Source organism: Typopeltis vanoorti, chromosome 9 (genome assembly GCF_054136105.1).
Source record: "Typopeltis vanoorti isolate ZY-2024b chromosome 9, IOZ_Tvanoo_1.0, whole genome shotgun sequence".
Taxonomy (NCBI): domain Eukaryota; kingdom Metazoa; phylum Arthropoda; class Arachnida; order Uropygi; family Thelyphonidae; genus Typopeltis; species Typopeltis vanoorti.
The window spans coordinates 93,771,595-93,793,274 of record NC_143557.1 but is presented as its reverse complement, the minus strand read 5'-3'; the positions used below and the strand labels follow the sequence as shown (position 1 = coordinate 93,793,274).

The window sequence follows — 21,680 nt, the reverse complement described above, 5'->3', positions numbered from 1 at the left end:
CTGCATGGTTAGCTGAGTGGCTCTGTGCTTCACAACCACATGCCTGGGAAAGGAGTGTCCTGGGTTCGATTCCTGTTGCTGATGTGAGGAGCTTAGGATCTTTCTCCAACATAACCAAGTTAGCCGGTCTTGGGCATGGACTGCAGGGTTTTTTCCCCCCCCGGTTTATCTGGGGTTTTTTCATCCCACAAGCAAGCAAACCAGCCTAGAGAACTCAATGCTTCTACAGACATAGGATACACCAGGAGGCATAGGGCTAACCACCTCATCCTTGTGTACGGTTGCAATTAAATGAATAGAAAAGCCTCGACACTGCAAGATAAAAAGGAAGAAGAACAACCTTCATAATCAGACTGGTAGCCAATACTTAGAGAAAGTAAACTTTATGCTTTTGGACCAGAGGTTTGCTGTAAAAGGTCACATAAAATGTGATTTGTTACAAGAATGGTAAGCTGTAGTTTTTATGAAAAGTAAAATTATGGTAATGGCAAGCACATAGCAGGGTGAAAATCTGCTAATGTTTACCAAAAGGGATGTTCCCAAATGAGTTAAATTTTGTAATATTCATCATCAAATTCCTGATATGCATCCTCAGGGAGTGTAGAGAATAATTATGATAGTATTACACGAACAAGTTACATCATTACTACCTTCCAATGAGCAATTTTCTCCCAAATTAATTTGTCAAGTCTCCAATGTTATCAAATCTTATATTTCCGTCTTTTAAGGCACTTTTTACTGTATCAATCCATCTACATCTTGGTCTTCTTCTGGGCCTTTTTCCTGCCAACCTGGCAAATAACACTTGTTTTGCTAACCTTTCCTCTCACATTCTACTTAAGTGACCATATCACCTGAGATTAGCTCTATTAACATCCTCATTTTTAATGTGATACCATCTGTTAACTCCACTAATCTTTCTCAGAACTCTCATATTAGAGGTCTCCAGTCTTTGATCAAGTATTTTATTTCTAATTCAGCTCTCAGATGCATACGTTAAAATTGGTTTGAAACACTGTCTTGTGTATAGCTAATTTACTGTTTTGACTAATTTCTTTCTTATTCCACATAAATTTATTCAGCTGACTTCCTACCATACCAGCTTTACTGATTCTGTTGTCAATTACATATTTAATTTGCCATCTTTACTAAAAAAATTGTGCCTAAATAGCTGAAATGTTCTATAGGTTTGTCATTCAGTATATAGTTGAAGCTTTCAACGTTTCTGCCTATTTTCAGTGCCTTTATATTGCTGACTTTCATACCATATTTATTACAACAGTTATTCAATTATAACAGCAGAAATGATGTGCACCCTTGTCACATACATGATTTAACATCAAACCACTTAAAGCTTAAATAGAGATTATGTATTGCTTGACATAATGTCCCATTTACATCATATAATCCTGCTGTAGCATTACGAAGAACTTTCCTCTTGGCACCTTATCATATGCCTTTTCCAGATCAACAAAACTTAAATACAATTCCTTGTTATATTTCCAAGAATCTGTCTTAAAGCAAAAAATCAGATCCTGCAACCTCTTTTTGGCCTGAATCCAGCTTGTCCTTCACCAAGTTTCCCTTCCACAATTGTTCTTAGCTGTTTCTGAAGTATACTTGTATAAATCTTACCAGAAATACTAAGTAGGGAAATACCTCTTAATTCTGATATTGTTTTATTTCCCTTTATAGGTACTATGAGAACTCTGCCATAATAATCTTCCAGAATTCAACCAGGCCTTCTGAATTATGGCATGCAGCCGCTGCAAAACTTTTCTCAAAGCCACTGCAAAAGCAATTCTCAAATACTGCATATTTGAGAATTGCTGGTCGAATTTTATCTACTCCAGTTACCTTTCCATATTTCAGGTTTTGATGACTTTTTCTATTTCAAGTATGGATATTTATTCCTGACTGCATTCCTATTGGGAGTTTTCCCATCATGCTGACACTACTTGTTTCATTTAGCAGTCTTTCAAAGTAATTACTCCAAACATCTAGAACATTATCTTCAGTTTTAATGTCACCATTATCATCTTTGATTCCTTTTACAGCTTCTTCCTCCATTTCTAAGCTTTTTTCAATAGCCTCTAGAATATTTTACCACCTTCCTGATATTTATTTTCTATGTTCTTAACAAAGACTTCCCATGACTTTTGTTTAGCTAGTTTTACACAGTGCTTCGCTTTCTTACATTTTTCCTCTGTATTCTCTAAAAGCACAAGCTGACTTTCTTCATAGGAACTTTCCAAATGATTTCGTCTTTTCCTTGATTGCTTCTTTAACTTCCTGAGTTCCACTATGGAGTTCTGATTTTTCTATCCTTACAGACAACCTCACCACTCTCTGGCTGAATTAACCAATGTTTTCTTCAGGATTTGCATTGAATCTCCAAGGTTTAATTCTTGTTTTCAAACTCTTTAATTTTTTCTTCAAAGATGTTTGTATATTTGAGTTTACTGTCCAAAAGCTGCTCAGCTTTGATTCATTTTAATTCATTTTAATTTGATTCATTTCTCACACACCCTTCTTTCAAATATGAAATTCAATTTTATCCTGCTCAAAACTAAATAGTGACCATTTCCTATTTTAAATCCTCTGTATACTCGTGTACTGAACCAGTGGGAAAACATTGCTATCAACTATAACATAGTCAATAAAACCTGTATTTCTTGCATCTTCTCACCATGTGAATTTGTGCTCATTTTCACATTGGAACGTAGCATTAGTAATAATCAGTGCTTTTTTTTTTTTCTGGTGGTACGCAACGATATGCAGTACTGCCACCTTTTTTCTTAAGTTTTTAAAAATTTGCAATTTATTGACAGCAAATGTATTATAAATATTCTGGTAGATGGTACTGTGTTCACGAATTGAATTTTCAGTTTTGATTACTCATAAGTTGGTACCCTGCTTTCCTGTTTCATAGGTTGATATGCAACCAGAAACAAGAAGATGTGTTCACTTCCGATTGCTTCCAATATCAGTTTATCAGTTCTATATTCACTCTGCAACAGACACGTGTTCATGTGAGTTTTGAATTAATCTAAGTTAAATCAGTGCAATCATTGTTCTAAATGAGTAAATAAGTAGTTACTTTATGCCACTGAGTAAAAACAGGAAGGCTGAAGAAGCAAAAATTGTTGAAAATCTACTCATGATCCTGTACAACAGAAAACTAGCACCGAAAATACACTTGGTGAAGAGGATCATGAAACCAAGACTGAAGATCCACGTAGTCAAAAGGAAGCAGATTCTGATGATAATGTTGGGCACTTTTGCAGAAAAATGACTTCTGCGAGAGAAATGAGTAGCATATCAAAAATAAAACGTTGGGCTGTAAAGTGTGTCATGATGTCGGAAGTCTTGCCGTCAATAAACACTTGGAAACAAAAATTTCAGCAGAGTGGGCAAATGGTAAGAGCAGTTATTTTGAAGAATCTTGCAAACAACAGTTAATGTCATTAAGAAAAAAAATTTACAATCATAAGGAGAATGCAGCACACAAAATGTGCCAAAAAATAAAATCTGAGGCAAAAAACGAAACAGAGAAAGTTTTTCTAAATACTTTGTCTCATAATAAAGACGTAACAGAAAAAGTGTTTCAAACTGCTTACAAAGTTGCGAGGAGAAATCAATCATTTAACAACTTTGAAGACGAAAGAAATTTACAGGAACTTAATGGCCTAGACATGGGATATATTCTTCATTCTGCAAATGCTTGCATTGACATTGTAAGCCATATCGCAAATGAAATGAGAAAAACATTAATAGACAATATAGTGAACTCAAAGAAAAATATCATTACTTATCGATGAATCGATAACTGTGAGTAACACAACAACATTGATTGTTATTGTTCGTGTAGTTCTTCCTGAACTTTCGGCTCCTGTGAGTCTTTTCCTAGATTTGATCGAATTATCAGATGTAACTGCTGGAGGAATTCTAAATTCTTTAATTAGTCATCTTGAATGTTTAGAATTATCTGAAGATTACTTAAAGGGTATTTATTGTCTGTAACTTGTGATGGTGCAGCCATGTTGTTTGGTGTGCATAATGGTGTAAAGAGGCTAATGCAAGAGAAGTGTCCTAGTGTTATTTTCTGGCATTGTGCTAGCCATCGCCTTGAATTGTCTGTTAGTGACACAGTCAATAATGTGGCAGGAGTGAATCGCTTTAAGAGTTTCATGAACAAACTTTATGTGACTTATCATGCTTCAACTAAGAATGCTAGGGAACTACAGGAATGTGCAGTGACTCTAGAACTTCAACTTCTTAAAATTGGCAGAATCTTAAGCATTTGCTGGGTTGCATCTAGTTTTTGCACTGTTTCTGTAGTGTGGCAAGACTTTGAAGACCTCATCCATCACTTTCTGGAGGCAAAAGAAGACAGCAGAAGAAGCAAAACAGATCGCTTTCTTTATGAGGGCCTTTTAAGAAAATAGCATCATGCAAGTTTATTCTTGATTTGGGCCTTATGTGTGATGCTCTCCAAGAACTTAGTGAACTAAGTCTAGATTTATGAGAGAGAAATATTGACTTGTACAAAGCAGACAAGAAGATAAAGAATACAGTTCAACTTTTTGAAGAAAGAATTGAAAATCCTGGTCTGAAATAGAGTATTTTTCTTCAACGTCAGAAGAACATGAAGTTCAAAGGGACTGAGCTCCACAAAAATGAAAGACAGAGTCCTGCAATAAGTTCATCTGCTTTCTATAAAAGTCTGAAGGAGCCTGTTGGAAAGCATCTGCTTGAAGGAGATGTTGATGATTTGCCTGAATGTGCTAAGATTTTAGATTGCAAGTAGTGGCCAGAAAATCCTGGGAAGCATCTGACATTTGGTGAAGCTGAAATTAAAAAAGTTAGCACGCAAATTTCGCTTAAATGAAAGAGAAGCAGTTCGTGGTTTCCGTGAATATCTTCAAGAAAATAAAGTCCCGGACATACTACTCTAAAGCACACTTTGGGCACAATTGAAATATCGTCCAGTGAATGTGAAAGGGGTTTCTCTCAGATGAATCTTATAGTAACTTCATCTAGGTCATCTCTGCTTGTACGAACAACTTTTGCACTGATGTTTGTCAGGATAGTAGGACCTCCTCTCACTCAGTTCAACCTTAGCAAATATATGGACTCATGGCTGCTCCAAGGTCGTCATTCTGCAGTTGATACCAAAAGCAAGAAGTGATCTAGAGAAGACTAGGGTATATCGGAGAACATGTTAAAAGTGTGGAAGTTGCTGTAATAACATCTTCATAGTAAGTAACAGTACCTCTTTTTTTTTCAGAAAAAAAGCACTGGTAATGACTAATTCATGTCCTGAACAGAAATCTAGCAGGTATTTACCATTATCATTAGCTTTGTGCTTTTCTTCAAATTTTCCCCAAACATTTCCATATGCCTGGTAATCATTTCCTACTCTGCTGTTTAGATCTCCAACAAGGACCAACTTTTCCTTTTTCATTGTGCCAGCTGCCTTGTCTAATGTCTCAAATAATTCCTCCATTTCTTCCGTGGGACCATAAGCACAAATAAGTCTAATGTTCAGTTCTCCATTCTGATATTTGCCCACATCACTCTACTTGATATTGCTTGCTACTGAAAAAAATTATCCTCATATTTAGTGTTGAATACTATACCTACTACCTCTTTTCCCTGATTGTTATTTCCTGAATACAACATTTTGTATTTGTTGATTAGAAAGATCTCACCTGTTTTTGTCTTCTTTGTTTCAGTCACACCTATTATGTTGATCTGATACTTATCCAATTCTTCTGCCAGTTCCATTTTTTTTCCACCGATGCTTCTTATGTTGAGCTGGGACGTGTTCCAGGATTTGTAACATTCTCATCAAAAACTTTCATATCAGCCACAAATGTGTGGAATGTATGCATCCCGGTGATTGTATATGTGGCAGGAGAAAGAAAGAAAGAAAGGAGAAAACACATATGTGCAAAATGCAGGCAATGGGAGGAACTTGGTGAAATGACCATAACTGACCTCGTTGAGACTATAACTGACCTCATTGAGTCAGAGATGGGAGATTCTCCACGTAGATAGAGATGACAGGTATGATAGAGGGAGAGAGAAGTATGAATAAAATAATAAGAGTGGGGAGTATGGAAAGGTTGAATGATTCTGAAGTTTTAGGAGATAGTCTTAATTGGGAGGATGAATGACAAACAAGAGTGGCTGACTTATAGAGAGAGAGAGATGAGTTGAAAGAGTAGGTGGAATGTCTGGGGAACGAGATGAGAAGTGTGAAAGATGAAATTAAGCGAATGGAAGAGACAAATGCAAGGTGAATCAGGGGAGGAGTGAGAGAGAATTATGGAAATGAGAGAAGAGAATAGGAACAATAGTAGAGGAGAGGTATTGAGAGAGAGTTATGGGAATGGTAGAAGAAGAGAGAATAGGAACAGTATAAAAGGGAATGAGAGGGAGTTATGGGAGTGATAGAAGAGGAGAGAATGGGAACAGTAGAAGAGAGTTGTATGAATGAAAAAAGAGTTGAGAATAGGATAAGTGGAAGAGAGGGAATGAGTGTCAGATATAGGAATGATAGAAGAGGAAAGAATGGAAACAACAGGAGAGAGAGAATGAGAGGAATGCAAGGAAGCACAAGGACTAGAGATAGAGTGATGTCAGGAAGGCAGGTAAGTAGGGGAGCACAGAGAGAAACTGTTACAAGAGAGAGTGAGGAATGCATGTAAGCAATCGGTGGAAAGAGGCGTAATGTATGGGGGCTCAATGATCCGTGGTGTTCAAGATGCGTGAGGAGTGTTTGCTAGGAGGAATGATAGAAAGTGTGGCTAAGGCAATTAAGAGAGGTGAAAGGATGGATGAGATGATTGTGATGGTGGGAACAAATGACTTGAGTGGTGGTGTAAATAGGGCAGCGAGAGATATGAGATTCTTGCTTGAGGCTGTACGAAAGAAGACACAGAGAGGAAAGATAGTGTGCGTGTTGCCTAGGTATGATAATGTTGAGCTGAGCAGAAGAGCGGTGATATTGAATGGCATAATAGCGAGAATGTGTCAGAAGAGAGGATTCGCATATGTGGATGCTTGGAGTGTATTTGAGAGCAGAGAGGAATTGTATGCGAGAGACTGCTTGCATTTGAATGAGGAAGGAAGGATGTAGGTATCTGGAGAGATTGCTGTTCTGAATGAGTCAGTGTGTCCCAATGTGGATGGTAGCAGGGGTGGCCTCTTGTGGGAATGCGTACTTGGGAGAAGGCATCAGGTAACGCTGAACCCAGTGGAGTCTAGAAGGGGGGGGATAATTCTAGGTATAGAAACAATGGCATTTTTATGCTTTATACCAATGTCAAGGAGTATTCGGAATAAGGGAGAGGAATTGGTGTCACTGATAGCATCAGACTGGCCAAAGATTCTTGGAATTATAGAGAAGTGGTTGACAGAAGAGGATATAATAACAGGAATAGAAGTTGCTGAGTACAGCATTTTTAATGATTTTGAAAGCATATGGTGTGAGGTGGAGGTGAGCAAGACAGGATATTTATTGGGGTGTTGCTACAGACCAAGGAGCAGAGAGGGTGGGGAACCGGAGATGTTGAGACAGTTGAGCGTGGCAAGTGCAAGAAGAACGATTGTTATGGGAGATTTTAACTACAGCAGTATAGATTGGGGAAAGGAAGATGCATGTAGCGATAAGGAAATGGAATTTCTAGAATTCTTGAGGGACAAATGTCTTAGGCAACATGTAACAGAGGGAACAAGAGGTTCAAGAGTTTTGGATTTGGTTATAGCATCCGAAGAGCTGATAATAACTGAGATGACATCTCTCCCACCAGTTGGAGAGAGTGACCATATGGTTTTGACTTGGAAAATGAATAGACATGCAGGAGTATCAAAGAGACGGGAACGTATGTGGAATTATAAAGCAGGTGATTATAATAGTCTTAGACGTCAACTTGGGGAAGTTTCATGGAGGGAGGCATTGGAAGGCCGGGATATCATTAGTGCTTGGGAAATTGTGAAGGAATATTTGTTAGCAGCAATGGTAAGCTATATAAGGAAGATGCATGTAGCGATAAGGAAATGGAGTTTCTAGAATTCTTGAGGGACAAATGTCTTAGGCAACATGTAACAGAGGGAACAAGAGGTTCAAGAGTTTTGGATTTGGTTATAGCATCTGAAGAGCTGATAATAACTGAGATGACATCTCTCCCACCAGTTGGAGAGAGTGACCATATGGTTTTGACTTGGAAAATGAATAGACATGCAGGAGTATCAAAGAGACGGGAACGTATGTGGAATTATAAAGCAGGTGATTATAATAGTCTTAGACGTCAACTTGGGGAAGTTTCATGGAAGGAGGCATTGGAAGGCCGGGATATCATTAGTGCTTGGGAAATTGTGAAGGAATATTTGTTAGCAGCAATGGTAAGCTATATTCCACGAGTGAAGGAGAGGACACAATATGGAGTAAAGTGGATGACAAACAATATTAAACAGGAGCTACATGCGAAAAAGAGACTATGGAAGAGATATAAGGAGACAGGTGAAGAGAAGATGCATGAAGAATATAAGACACAGGCCAGAAGAGTGACTAGTATGGTAAGGAAGGTGAAACTGTAATATGAGAAAAGATTGGCCCTTAGATCCAAGGAAAATCCTAGGGAATTTTTTAGCTATGTGGCCAGCAGGAGGAGAAATGACTGTGGAAGAATGACATTGTGGGATAAAAATGGGAATAGAGTGACTGAAGCCGAGAACATAGCAGAATTGTTCGATGAACACTTTATTGGAGTATTTCATCCTGGAGGAGTCAATTTGAATACTAGAGGGATAGAGCAGGTTCGAGGTTTAGAGGTGCAGGAGGAGTGTGTGTGCTCCACATACTGAGTACTCTGGATATTAGTAAAGCTGTGGGACTAGATGGTATTTCACCACAAGTTTTGAGAGAATGGGCGAAGGAACTGACAGTGCCCTTGACCTGGCTTTTCAATGAAAGTCTGGCTGCAGGAAAGGTGCTCATGGAATGGAAGGAAGGTAAGATAGTGCCATTGCATAAGGGTGGTAGCAGACTGGAAGTGTCTAATTACAGGCCAGTTTGTGTGTCATCAATAGTTAGTAAGATCTTAGAGAAAGTAGCGAGGGACCATATACAGCATTGGGCAGATGAGGGTAATGTTATCAGTGGGAGTCAACATGGATTTGTGAAGGGTGCTCTTGTTTTAGCAATATGCTAGCCTTTTATGATAAAGTTACAAGAGCATTAGATGAGGGAAAGGCATATACTGCCATTTTCCTAGACTTAGCAAAGGCATTTGACAGGGTTCCACATGATAAGCTGATATACAAGTTGCAGCACATGGGTCTGGATGTCAGACTGGTCAACTGGATTCAGGATTGGCTGTCCGATAGGTATCAGAGAGTTGTGCATGGTGGAGCAATATCAAAGAAGCAGAAGGTTACAAGTGGGGTTCCACAAGGCTCAGTACTGGGACCTATATTGTTTAACCTTTATATCAATGACATTGTCTGTGGATTGCAAGGGGATATTAGTTGGGAAGGGTTATTAGTAATAGTGCAGATGTGGCAGCCCTGCAAGAGGATTTGAATAAGCTAGATAGATGGGCAAATGAATGGAGGTATCAGTTTAATGCAGCAAAATGTAAGGTCTTGAGGTTTGGGAAACATCGATGGGACACTGCATACTCTATGAGAGGAGTTATACTGGAGGAAGTAGGGGAGACGAGATCTGGGGTTGATGATTGATAGAAACCTGAAATTTAGGGGACATATTGCAAAGGTGAAGGTAACACAGAGGATTGCTGCAATAATGAGAAGGACACTGACCTGCAGAGATAAAATGGTTATCATTCCATTGTATAAGACTCTGATCAGACCACACTTAGACTATTGTTCTCAGATCTGGTCCCCAGGATTTGATGGGGATAAATTAACTGTGGAAAGGGTGCAAAGACGGATAACAAAGATGGTGTCAAGACTGTATAATGTTAGTTATGAGGATCGGCTGAGGGAGTGTGGGCTGCAGAGTTTGGTGGATAGAAGGAGGGGGTGATATGATTGAGACTTTTAAACTGTTGAAGTTAGTTACAGGGTTGACACTGGGGAGTTCTTTCGCTTGGTTGAACAGCAGGAAGGAGTCATGACAAGGGGGGCCATCCCTGGAAGTAACAAAAGGAAACTGTGAGAAAGAGGGTAAGGAGTGGTTTCTTTGCATGGAGGGTGGTTGAACCATGGAACGCATTGCCTGATAGAGTGGTGAGAGCGAGAACGGTCAGTGCGCTTAAGGAGTGTTATGATAGATTTTGTGTTTCCTAGGAGGGACCTCCCTCGATAAGTCTTGATAGACTTGTGTTTCTTAGAAAGGACCTCCCACGATGAGTCTTTTGACTCCATGGAGGCCTGAAGAATAGTAATAATAAAAATAATAATAAAATGAGTTATCAAGACACACTAATACACCTCTGGCCTGTAGTCCTCAAAAGATGATTTGAACTTTTAAAGTCATTGAAATTAACATATTATCACTCTTCGATCACGAAAAAAAAACAATTGCCAGTACCACAAATGCTGGTATCAAGAGCAATACACACTACCGAATACCTCTGGCCTGCAGCCTTCGAAAGCTAACTTTACCTATTTTTGAATAGAAAGAAGTCCACTAATAAAGAATATAGAATAACAGCTTTGCTGTCAGATTACACTCTTTTCTCAGTGTTAAGTAGTGAATTCTACAGACCAAGAAGTAATATTGTATCACTTTTACTGAATCTTATGTACACTGAACTTCAAAATTTTCTCATATTTCATTACCCCATAAATGCAATCACACAGTTCCTAATAATGTATTTTATGGGAGATATTGTTACTAACTTCATCATGCTGCAAAATTGCTTGGTAGCATGATGAACTTAGTTACAATATTCTCCATAAAACAAATTATTAGCAACTGTATGATTGTGATAAATGATAAATTATACTAATGATTATTTCTTTCTACAGTAACAAACCATTACTATTTCCCTCTAAATTTTTTATAACCCTATTGTTTCTTAAATTATATAGCACATATTACAAAATATGAGGTTCTTAATAAAATCAACTATCTTGTGATTAACAAGAGTTAATCACATGATAGCTATTTTCAAATTATAGACTTGACACATACAGACCTATATGCATCAAGTCAATTATTCCAAAATACTTGAGTCTTGAAATAATCAAAGAGAAAATCTGGTTAGACTTCTTCCAAAACTTATAGCAAAATAGTAATGAATCTAAAACTGACATAATGCTAACTACTAACTACATGGAAGAAATAACATTACAAAAAAATGAACAAGCAATACAGTAAAGCAAACCAGTAAAATTCCCTGGAGAAGACAAAATAAATATAGATCTAATTAAATATGCAGGCATCCTATTCATCAAAAGAATTAAAATTATTTAACAATATCCGGGCAGCAAGGAAAAATCCCAAAAAGTTGGGATTTTTCAACAATTCCAACAAAAAAGGCAATAAGTGCAACTGTGAAAACTACAGAGGAATAAGTCTTCTAAACACTGGTTATCAGCTATATGCACAAATATTAACTTCAACACATTATTATTATTACATGACACCCTCCAGGGAGTCCAATGACTCATCGAGGGAGGGCACCTACTCTCCAACTCTGTCTCCACCAACTATAACAAACTGCAACTACTATCATCATCTATACCAACGCCATCTACCGTCCACTACCATCACTAGTATTTTCACAGACAATCACAAACATCCATGCTCATGGCAGGATTCAAACCCGCAGCCTTTTGGCTGAAGAGAAGATACGCTAACCACTTGACCAACCAGGCTGGCCAAATCACATGTAGAAGATAAACTTCGTGATAAACAAAATGGCTTCCAAAAAGCCCGTTGTATATTGACCCAGCTTTTACATTAAAAAATCTTAATGCAAAAACATTACAAATTCAACACAGAAACACACATAGTACATATAGAGTACCACAAAACCTTTGACTGAGTCTTAAAAAACAAACTGTGGACCATACTCCAAAATGTAAATATTCCAAATCAGCTGCTTACTGCAATAACCAATATAGTTGCTACATCAAACAACAGATGCCAACAAATAGATGTAAGAATCAATGAAAAAGTTACAGAATGGAAATCAATAAACAGAGGGATCCATCAAGGATGTCCATTGTCATCATTTATTATTTAATATCATATAGATGAAATAGGAAGAAAAATATAAAACCAGCATTTAAACTAGATTGTGGAACTATACTTAATATCCTTTTGTTTGCAGATGACCAGATAATTATAGCAAGCGAAGATGAACTCCAAATATCAATATACTCCTTAAACACAATTGCTAAAAAATTTGGAATACAAATATCAACAGATAAAACAAAAATCATGGTTTCTAAAGGACCATTTGTAGTCAGAATTAAAATCATGTTTTTAAAAAAAAAAAAAATTAGAACAAATTAACTGATTCAAATACCTTGGATGTGCTGTATTACATACAAGAGAAGCTAACATTGATATCAAAATTTCAAGCTTTCTAAAGATAATAGGAATGGTCACTAATATTTTCAAACTAAGTTCAAAAGCATATACAAGAAAACTTGAAGTTTTGGCAAGACCTTCTTTACTGTATAAAAGGGAATTTATGGACCATAAAAACTGCAGAAGAATAAAAAACTGGCTATATTCTCTGGAATAAGAAAAAAAAAAAGCACAGAAATACATAAAGAACTAAAAATAGACTCAGTATTGAACAAAGTATATGAATACCAAAAGGAGTGAACCGAACATATCGAAAAAACAAACAGTTGAAGACTACCCAAAAGAATACTCTGATACCACTCCCACCCAGCTGGAGGATATAGAAGTCAGAGATGACCAAGGAAAAGATGGAATGGAACAGGCCACTGGGCCTAAATCCCTGAAAGGATGACGACGACTTGAGTCTTGTTTATGATATATAGTTTTACCTATGTCAATATATTTCCTCAATATGGCAGTTTTCATCAGGGAAAATTTAGTACTGCTAATCTATTTTACTCAAAAATTATGCACTCATTTTTTCCAAGACTTCTGATTATGTAAATCTCTCTCTCTATATATATATATATAAACTTTAATATACTGGATTCTTTGGATGTTTTTGGAACTGCCTAAATTACTCCAGAATTACTCAGAAGGCATCAAATAGTTAACCAGAACATGTTTCTTTTCGAGTTCCTCAAAGTTACCTCAGTCAAATTGTTCTTCATTTTATTGATATTTCTTATTTCATGTCAAATATCTTCTCTTTGTATATTACTTTAAACTTTTCCATAATATCACAACTTTTAGTCTTCTAGTGCATAAACAATGATAAATGCTTCAATCTGTCTACATCAGATTCTATATTTATAAATTTGATTATTGATTACCACTATAAAAGAAAGTATAGTGGTAATCAATAATCAAATTTATAAATATAGAATCTGATGTAGACAGATTGAGTGTTACTGTAAGAATTTAGGCACTCTCTTTGATCCAGCACTGTCATTTCTTAAGCAAACTGGAATGTATTGTAGAAAAGCACTTAAATTCTTAGGTTTTTTTCCATAAAAATACTAAACGTTTTAAGAATATAAATACCCATAAACATGTTTACTGCTTACTAGTGCATGTTCTTGAATTCATAACTCTAATATGGTTGCCACATCAAACAACATATGCCAACAAAACTGAGAAAATTAATAAAATTATGAAAACGCAAATCCTTAGGCTAGTTGCATTCAGAATGAATATCTTGCCACCTGATATTTGTTGTGTTTACCATATGGCAATGACTTAAATTCATTAAGTATCACCCATCACTGCATTAAATACTGTAAACCAAGATTTTATTTCACAATGATCCTTCTTGCTCCATCACAGCACCTTTTGTTATTTGTTTCTACAGGCACAGCTACCAGCCAAACTTTGGTATGTCAAGAATTTTTAAGGCTGGGAATGAGTTTTAAATGTAATTAACATTTTGAATAGTAACCTGCATATTCCTTCAAACACACTGCTTAAATTATTTCTCCATGTGGAACTGCCTTGATACAGTTCCAGATATCACACTTGCTATTTTGTCCAATATTACCTGCTCACTCATGGTGAGTGAGTAAAGCTGTAGGGCTTTGATATATCATGGCATGTTTTGAGGGAATATTCCAGGAAGACAGCAACAAAGTTGATGTACCTTTTTAACACGAGGTCTTAGTTTGGGCCGTGTTTCAAATGAGTGGAAAGAGGACAAAATTGTTCTCCTTCATAAGCAAGGTGATAAAACTATGGCACTGAATTATAAGCCAGTCCATGAAAGTTGTGATCTGGAGTTGTGATTAAAGTATTAGAGGTTAGTGGGATGAAAGTGCATAACTCGGATGACAAAAGTGGCAGCATTCTCTTTGATGGACAGCATGAGTTTGCTAAAGGAAGCATGTTTTAGCAATGTACTTACTTATAACAGGGTGACAAAAATACTTTGGATAAGGGAGATGCATAAACAGTGGTTGATATATTTAGATTTTGCAAAGCCCTTTGATAGATTACCACATGACAAGCTGGTAATTAAACTAACAGATGGGGTTAGATAGTAAATTAGTACCTTGGATTGGAAATTGGTTGTGTGATAGTTATCAGCAATTGTGTATGGGAAACAATATCAGAGTCACTAGTGGTGTGCTCCAGGTTCTGTTTTGGGACCACTGCTGTTTAACTTGTATATTAATGATATTAGGGAAGGTTTGAATGGTGATATACAGCTGTTTGCAGATTATGCAAATTGTAGCTTTGCAAGAGAATTTGACTAGACTAGCTGAATGAACAAGTGAGAAGAGTTGCCAGTTCAATGTTAAAAAATGTAAGGGTTTTAAAATTCTGGAAGTGTGGATGGAATGCATATGAAACTGGCCAGGATGTCTTAGAGGAGATAATAGTGAATAAGGCCCTAACATTTCAAAGACATAAAATTGTAAGGACAGCACAGAGGTTTAGAGCAATTATGCAGAGAACATTGATGTGTAGAAATAAGAATGTTTCAGTTCCAATGAATAAGGCTTTGATCAGAATGCAGTGGATTACTATGCACAAATGTGGTCACCGGATTTTCAAAAGGATGAAGAGATACTGATAATAACAGTGCAGAGACAATTGACTAAGGTGGTTTCCAGTCTCTGGAATGTTGAATGTAAAGACAGATTGAAGAAAGGCAATTTGCAGAGTCTAATGACTGAGATGTAGAAGTTGCTAAGAAATTATTACCAGATTCATGCAAATGAGGTTTTTCACAAAGGGGGGCAAGATGCCATCTCTGAAAGGTGGAGATTGTGAGTGAGGAAGCAAGGAGTAGGTTTTTTGCATGGAGAGTGGAAGGTGATTGAAATGCAGGTGAGAGTAGAGTTGATGAATGCATTTAAGGCACAGTAGGAGCTATGTGTGTGACAGTGGGATCTCCCACAATGAGTTGGACTCAATGGGTCTGATAATAATGAGTTTCTTTGGCCAAATTTTAGTATCCAATTCAAATCAGTGTGGATGTGCTCATTGTACAATCACACTAGCTATTTGTGTGTGTTTACCTGACTGTAAACCACACAACTGAGAAATTAAAAAAATAAATCCTCTAAAGCAGGGGTCGGCAAAATGATCAATATCGACCCCTGGGATCAATGTGGCTATCCAAGGGTCGGTAAATGTCTATGGGTTAAAAGGGGGTTTAAATTTTTAATGTTCTTTATAAATTTCTTAGCGCAAAGCAGTAAGAAAGTAAAAGGGTGAAGGAATCATTATTTTTAAATTGAGAAATTTATTATTCATAACATTTATTCATTTATTTAACATGATGTGGGTCAATGAGCAATCAAGGATTCCATGAAGGAGTCAATGGTCTAAAACGTTTGCTGACCACTGCTCTAAAGCCTTTTATTCCTCTAGGTGAAGCCACTTTAACCTTATCTAATTTTTGAAGACTGAGAGGGGGAAATTCAATCTCTACTAGTAGCCAATCTGAGATAGCTGGGCCCAAGACTATCACTAATTATAAATGGCATCCAGTGAAGAGAGGCAGTGGGGAAGTGCTGCCATCTTGTGGTCCCCAATCCTAATATGCTTTACCTATCAGAAATAATGCGGGTTCTACAGTCGATTTGCTTGAGTTTACAGGATGAAAAACCCGGTGCATATAGAAAAAGCATGCTTGTCAGAGATCAACTAATTCGGGAACTGGTAAAAAAAAAGGCGTAGAAAAAGCTCCTCCTAGGTCAGTGACTAGAACTAAAATTAAGATGTTCTTTCTTCAAGCAGCCTAGCACTGTAGATGCGTGCACACACACTCACCACTACACAAGCTCAGTTGGCTCACAGGATGAGAAATTTCAATGCTTCAAATTGTTAACTGACTTTGCTGTGTGTGTAATCCCCCCCCCTACATGTGTATGTTAGTTAGGTCTCTTTTGGTAGCAGAATATAGCATAACCCAATCTTTGAGTCTGCATCATTTTTCATTCTAATTCAAATACTTTTAGGTGGCCCAAGAATATTTTTCTTATCCATGCTTTACTATAAAGTCACATCAACATAAAAAATATACATATGGAGAGAAACATTGTTTATACTAATTGTAAGTACATATTTAAGACAAGGAAGTTAGCAGGTTTTTTAAGTGACTTCCTGGAGAGCCCAGCAAATGTTCTCATATAATATGGATACCCTACTCATTATATAACATAGTACTTTTTTTGTAAGCTACTTGTCTCCAGTGGTCTCAGATAATCGAATCTCAACCTAAATAGGCAATTAATTATTAATATTCTATTAATATTTTTTAAGGAAATTAAAAAATGAAAAATTCCTCCTATGAATTACGAATGAAAATTTTATTCGTAATTCGTAATATTACTTAATCTGACAACTGATTGTCAGATTAAGCAAGAGCCATAACATAAATCGTAGGTACGCTAGTTCATTACCTCCCCTTTCCCCTAAACAAATTCCTGTATGCACGTTACCTGGAGGTAACTAATCCTTGCGGAGGCAGGTCCGCATTCCAGAGTGACAAAATATTAAATGAACATGACTAACCTGGCCCGGTGACTGACAAAATTAGGACAATAACATCCATTTTAACTACTAAGGGATCCACATATAAATTCACCTTTCACTATCAGCTGAAAGGAGTGCTTGATTTTAATTCAATGGACATAAGAATTCCGAATATATTAAACATAACCAACCATGATGCAACTGATTGTACAACTATCATTTATGCAATAATATTATTAAGAAAATTTCTATTCGAGAGCATAAAGGTCGGCAAAAATAAGCACACCAAAAATAAACAGATCTAATTTCATCAGATTCCCAAACCACGAGCACCAGGAAAGTTAGATGGTACTGTAGCGACCCTACCGCCATTCATTGCTGTTATTTATTATTAATTTATCACTATTTATTTGTTGCTATTATGTGTTATCTTGGCACTATTAAACAAAAGGATATACTAAATACTAACATGAAATTTTAGAGAAATAGCTTTTTTGCTTTCATTAGGAGTTACGAAAATAGAAATTTTACTGTGAGATGGCTTAGCATTGTATTATAAATCTTATTTCGTCCACGAGTCCGATGTCTCGGCTGTTGCGAACTGTCGATTCTTATCCGAGACTTAAAAAAAAAAAAAAAAAAAAACCCTCTAAATACCGAATTTGTTGTTCAGCATGTTGCCTATGTTTCCACGCTAGCGTTTGCGTCTACAGTACTAACTCGTCCAAAGAATGATCATTAAGAGGTTCGATTCTACTCACAGAGACTCGAGGGACTTTTAATCAGCCTTTCTTTGGCCAGTTGGTCGATCTCTGACACGAACAAGTAGGTTTCTTCCTCGGCATCTAAAAAAAACAAACTTGACCGTTAAACTCATACCATTACATACAATAATATAGTGCTAGGGTTTAGGGCCAAGAGCTGGCGGCAATTCGCTGCCCCCCCCCCTCTCTATCATAAGTACCTATTGAAAGCCTCTATTCATTGATAGCTTCGGTCACTATCAGTAAAGGATTGAAGGATGGAGGAATGTTCACTTTAAAAAAAAAATAGTTAAGTCTCAGTTTAATCAGTAGGAGGGCGATTCCGATGTACCTGATGCTGGACCATGCCTTATTTCATGCAATACACATCTGTTATATTATCTATAGACTGGTCCATCCCCTTCTTTCTTTCCAACATTCTTTTCTTTTCGCTCCTTACCCCCAACGCTATTAGAGTATTCAAGGGCTAGGGATGAATATTTCCTATTTTGCTATTTCATTTCGTCTTATGCAGTGGGAGTCTGTCTCATCTAGTAAGCGGAAGACCCTATCCAAATGGTCAACGTGGGATGAATTGGGAACAGCACTTCCCCAAAATGTGGAGAGCCCTATGCAATCCTACCACTTTTTTTTTGCTGTGACTTCACTCCAAAATGCTAATATGGTTTTGCATTATAATACGTCTCATATTGCATCAGTTGTGGCGTAAAATAATCGATTGTCAAGACACGTCAGGCAAGAACCTTTCTTGGTTATAATCCTGTTAATGACAGGATACTTTGTATTGGACTTACGGCTAATTCTACCAATGTGTCAATCGTGGTATTTTATGCACACCCACACAGATAGGTCTGATGAAGAGAGTGGATTTCTATGAATAATTACAAATTGTTTTGGAGTGTCTACCTACCAAGGAGAAACATACATTACATCTTGGGGGGATTTTAATGCAAAAGTGGGAAAGAGTATGAGAGTTAGGCCTGAATGTGGCACGTTTGGTCTGGGTGAACGTAATACCCGTGGTGAAAGACTGTTGAAATTTGACCATGCTAACAGATCAGTTATTAATTACACCTTACTTCCAGAAACACCTATGACAGACATTTGAACATCTAACAGTGGTAAGTCAAGGCACCAGATTGATTACATACTAGCTCTCCAATGGTGGAAGAGAACATCTCCGATATGCATACTTGTCTCTAGCACACTGTGGTACAGACTATCAGCTAGTAGGAGCCAAAGTAAGACTGACTATGAAACCTTCCAAGTCAAGCAAATCCCACTAGACTGGATGTCAGAGTAAATCTTAGAAACTACTAATTTTTAGTTGGTTCACAGAAGAGAAGAAATATCAACTTGGTTGGATGATTCTTTGGAAACTAGTGAGGAGTATTCACCAGAAATCCTTTACGGAGTCAAGGTTAAAATACAGGATACAGACAAGAACTATCTCAGCCCAATAACAAGACCAAGAAACTATGGATATCAGGATTCAATGTGGGATCTAATCGACAGAAGGCGGTCAGAAAAACAAAGAGACACAGACTGAAGAATAATAAGGGATTACATAGAGAAGTCAGAAGAGTCATCAGGCAGTACGACGAAGTTTTTTTATTAATATATGTGAAGAAATAGGGTTCCAGATGTGGTGGCACAAATACAAAAGGATGTTTAGTTTAGTTCGTGACCTAAGCACAAGTTTAAGCCCAAACTGAATGTCATCAAAGAGAGGAATGGAGTAGTATTAACCGAAGAACGGGAAATCAAAAAGTGGGAAAGAATATTGTGAGGAACTTTACAACAGAGAGGAAAAATAAACTTTGGAGGAGCTCTCTCACCAGGAAAATTTCGATTTGGAACCTCTTTCACTTAGGTTGAAAAAGCAGTTAAACAGCTTAATAGCAATAAAACCCCAGATGTAGATGGAATCCCAGCAGAGTTCATTAAGGCTACAGGAGATGGAGGGAGTGTTTCATAGATTGATTACAAGGATATGGGAGACGGGGTCATGGCCTAGAGACTGGAAGACTTCAAGTCGGTTTTCATACCTGCATAAGAAGGGGGATATGAAAGATTGCAAAACTACAGAGCTATTAATTTAATATTTCCTGCAAACAAGATTTTATTAAAGATCCTTCTAAATAAAATTGAGGCCAAAGTTTAACAACCAGGTTTTAGAAAATGTAAAAGTACTAGAGATCAGATTCTTTTGCCTTAGACAGATCATAGAAAAGAATAAAGACTTTAGACTTCCTGTGGTAATGTGTTTCATAGACTACAGTAAAGCTTTTGACTATGTTGAGCATGTGAAAGTGTAGGAAGTAATGTAAAGAATGGGTTTTTTCTCAACACAATCAGGCTGATAGCCAACGTGTATAGGGAGGAAGAAGCCACAGAAGAACAGGTGTTGGATTAACTGATTGACTTCCGGTTGAAAAGGAAGTTTGGCAAGGATGTCTACTTTCTCCTCGCTTGTTTAGCATTTATGCTGAGGACATCATGTGTGTAGCAACGGATGAGATCAATACAGGAATTAGGATAGGTGATAGATTTATCAGTAATCTGAGGTATGCTGATGAAACAGTACTCCTCTGTAATGATAAGGAAGAACTGGATAAATTCTTGAAGTTAACGAGATCAATCAGTAAGAAAAGAGAATTTCATCTCAATCCTAATAAGACAAAGATTATGCTTCTCAAAGGAAATACAAACATGGAAGCTCCTGACCAACAAGTGTACATATAAAGAATTAAGGAAGTCAGCAAGTTCGAGTACCTGGGATCCATTATTAATCTGAAGAATTGCTGTTCAGAAGATGGCAAAAGATTAGGAATGGCTTAAACAACAATCAGAGTCTTGTCCAAAGTCTGGATCTACACCACAGGAACAAAGTGGAGTACTATTGATGCAGCTTTTCTAGCAGTGACTTATGGATACGTGACCTGAAACCTAAAAATGTCTGATAGGGAAACAATAGCTGCTTTTGAGGTATTGTGTTGCAGAAGGTTGTTGAAGATATCATATATTGAAAGGCAGACAAATGGATGGATGCTAGAAAGGATTAGTAGAACTTTAAGGCTTCTTAAAGATATTGACAGAAGAAAGTTGAAATATTGTGGTCACATAGAAAGAATGGAAGAAGGATTTCTCAGAACAGTAATTGAAGATAAAGTTCCTGAAAAAGAGGAATGGGGTACACCTTCAATGAGATGGATGGTATATCTGGAGTGACTGATCTTCCGAGAGTTGAAATCTCCACAAAAGCATATAACAGGACCACGTGGCGAGGACTGGTGTGACACATCACCGAGCATCTGAGTGACCATACAGCATCTGTTGATGTCCAATGAACAGATGGATGGATAAAGGAGCTCTGTTATTCCCTTTAGGGAATAACAGAGTAAAAGCAGTTAGAGATTTATTTATTTCTTTCTTATAAGTTGTATACTTTACTTCGCCTACTCCACATACGGGAATAAAAGGCGTTAGCTGAGTGATTTTGATACTTTACTTGAATGAACTGTCGATTGATATTAATGTTTAACTGTTGAAAAAAAAGGGCCTAAGAAGAATCAGACAAAAAAAATCCAAAATGTTTTTTCTGGAGAAAGATCTTGCTCAAAATTGTTGGCCAGGCTTGATTGGTGTACGACTTATAATTGTAAAATCCTTCCATTTATGCCTTATTCTGTCTGATAAGTTATCTATTACACAACAACAACAACAACAACAACAATAAAACGTTGCTAACGTTGGTTCTCCTAACTTTAATAATGAAATTTCTTTTGCTTGTAGTCAAGGCCGTTTTTAGCCCTATCTAA

General features: G+C 37.0%; 2 protein-coding genes across 7 annotated transcripts in view; one reads left to right on the top strand and one right to left on the bottom strand.

The window, feature by feature from the left end:
* LOC150103260 (uncharacterized) overlaps positions 1-17,416 on the bottom strand; it is a 52,135-nt gene extending 34,719 nt beyond the window's left edge. For 2 of the 6 annotated variants that reach the window (XM_090397481.1, XM_090397486.1), the window contains exon 1: positions 17,135-17,409. The gene's annotated coding sequence lies outside the window, so the exon portion shown is untranslated. Of the gene's footprint in view, positions 1-13,266; positions 13,291-17,061 lie in introns of those variants that run through there. The other 4 variants (XM_090397484.1, XM_090397482.1, XM_090397483.1 and 1 more) reach the window with 4 other exon arrangements.
* The window catches only part of LOC150103259 (uncharacterized), a 62,042-nt gene continuing 54,280 nt past the window's right edge, over positions 13,919-21,680 (top strand). Inside the window, exon 1 of the mRNA XM_090398429.1 lies at positions 13,919-13,990. Coding sequence (XP_090254555.1) covers positions 13,919-13,990 — 72 coding nt within the window. The remainder of the gene's footprint in view (positions 13,991-21,680) is intronic.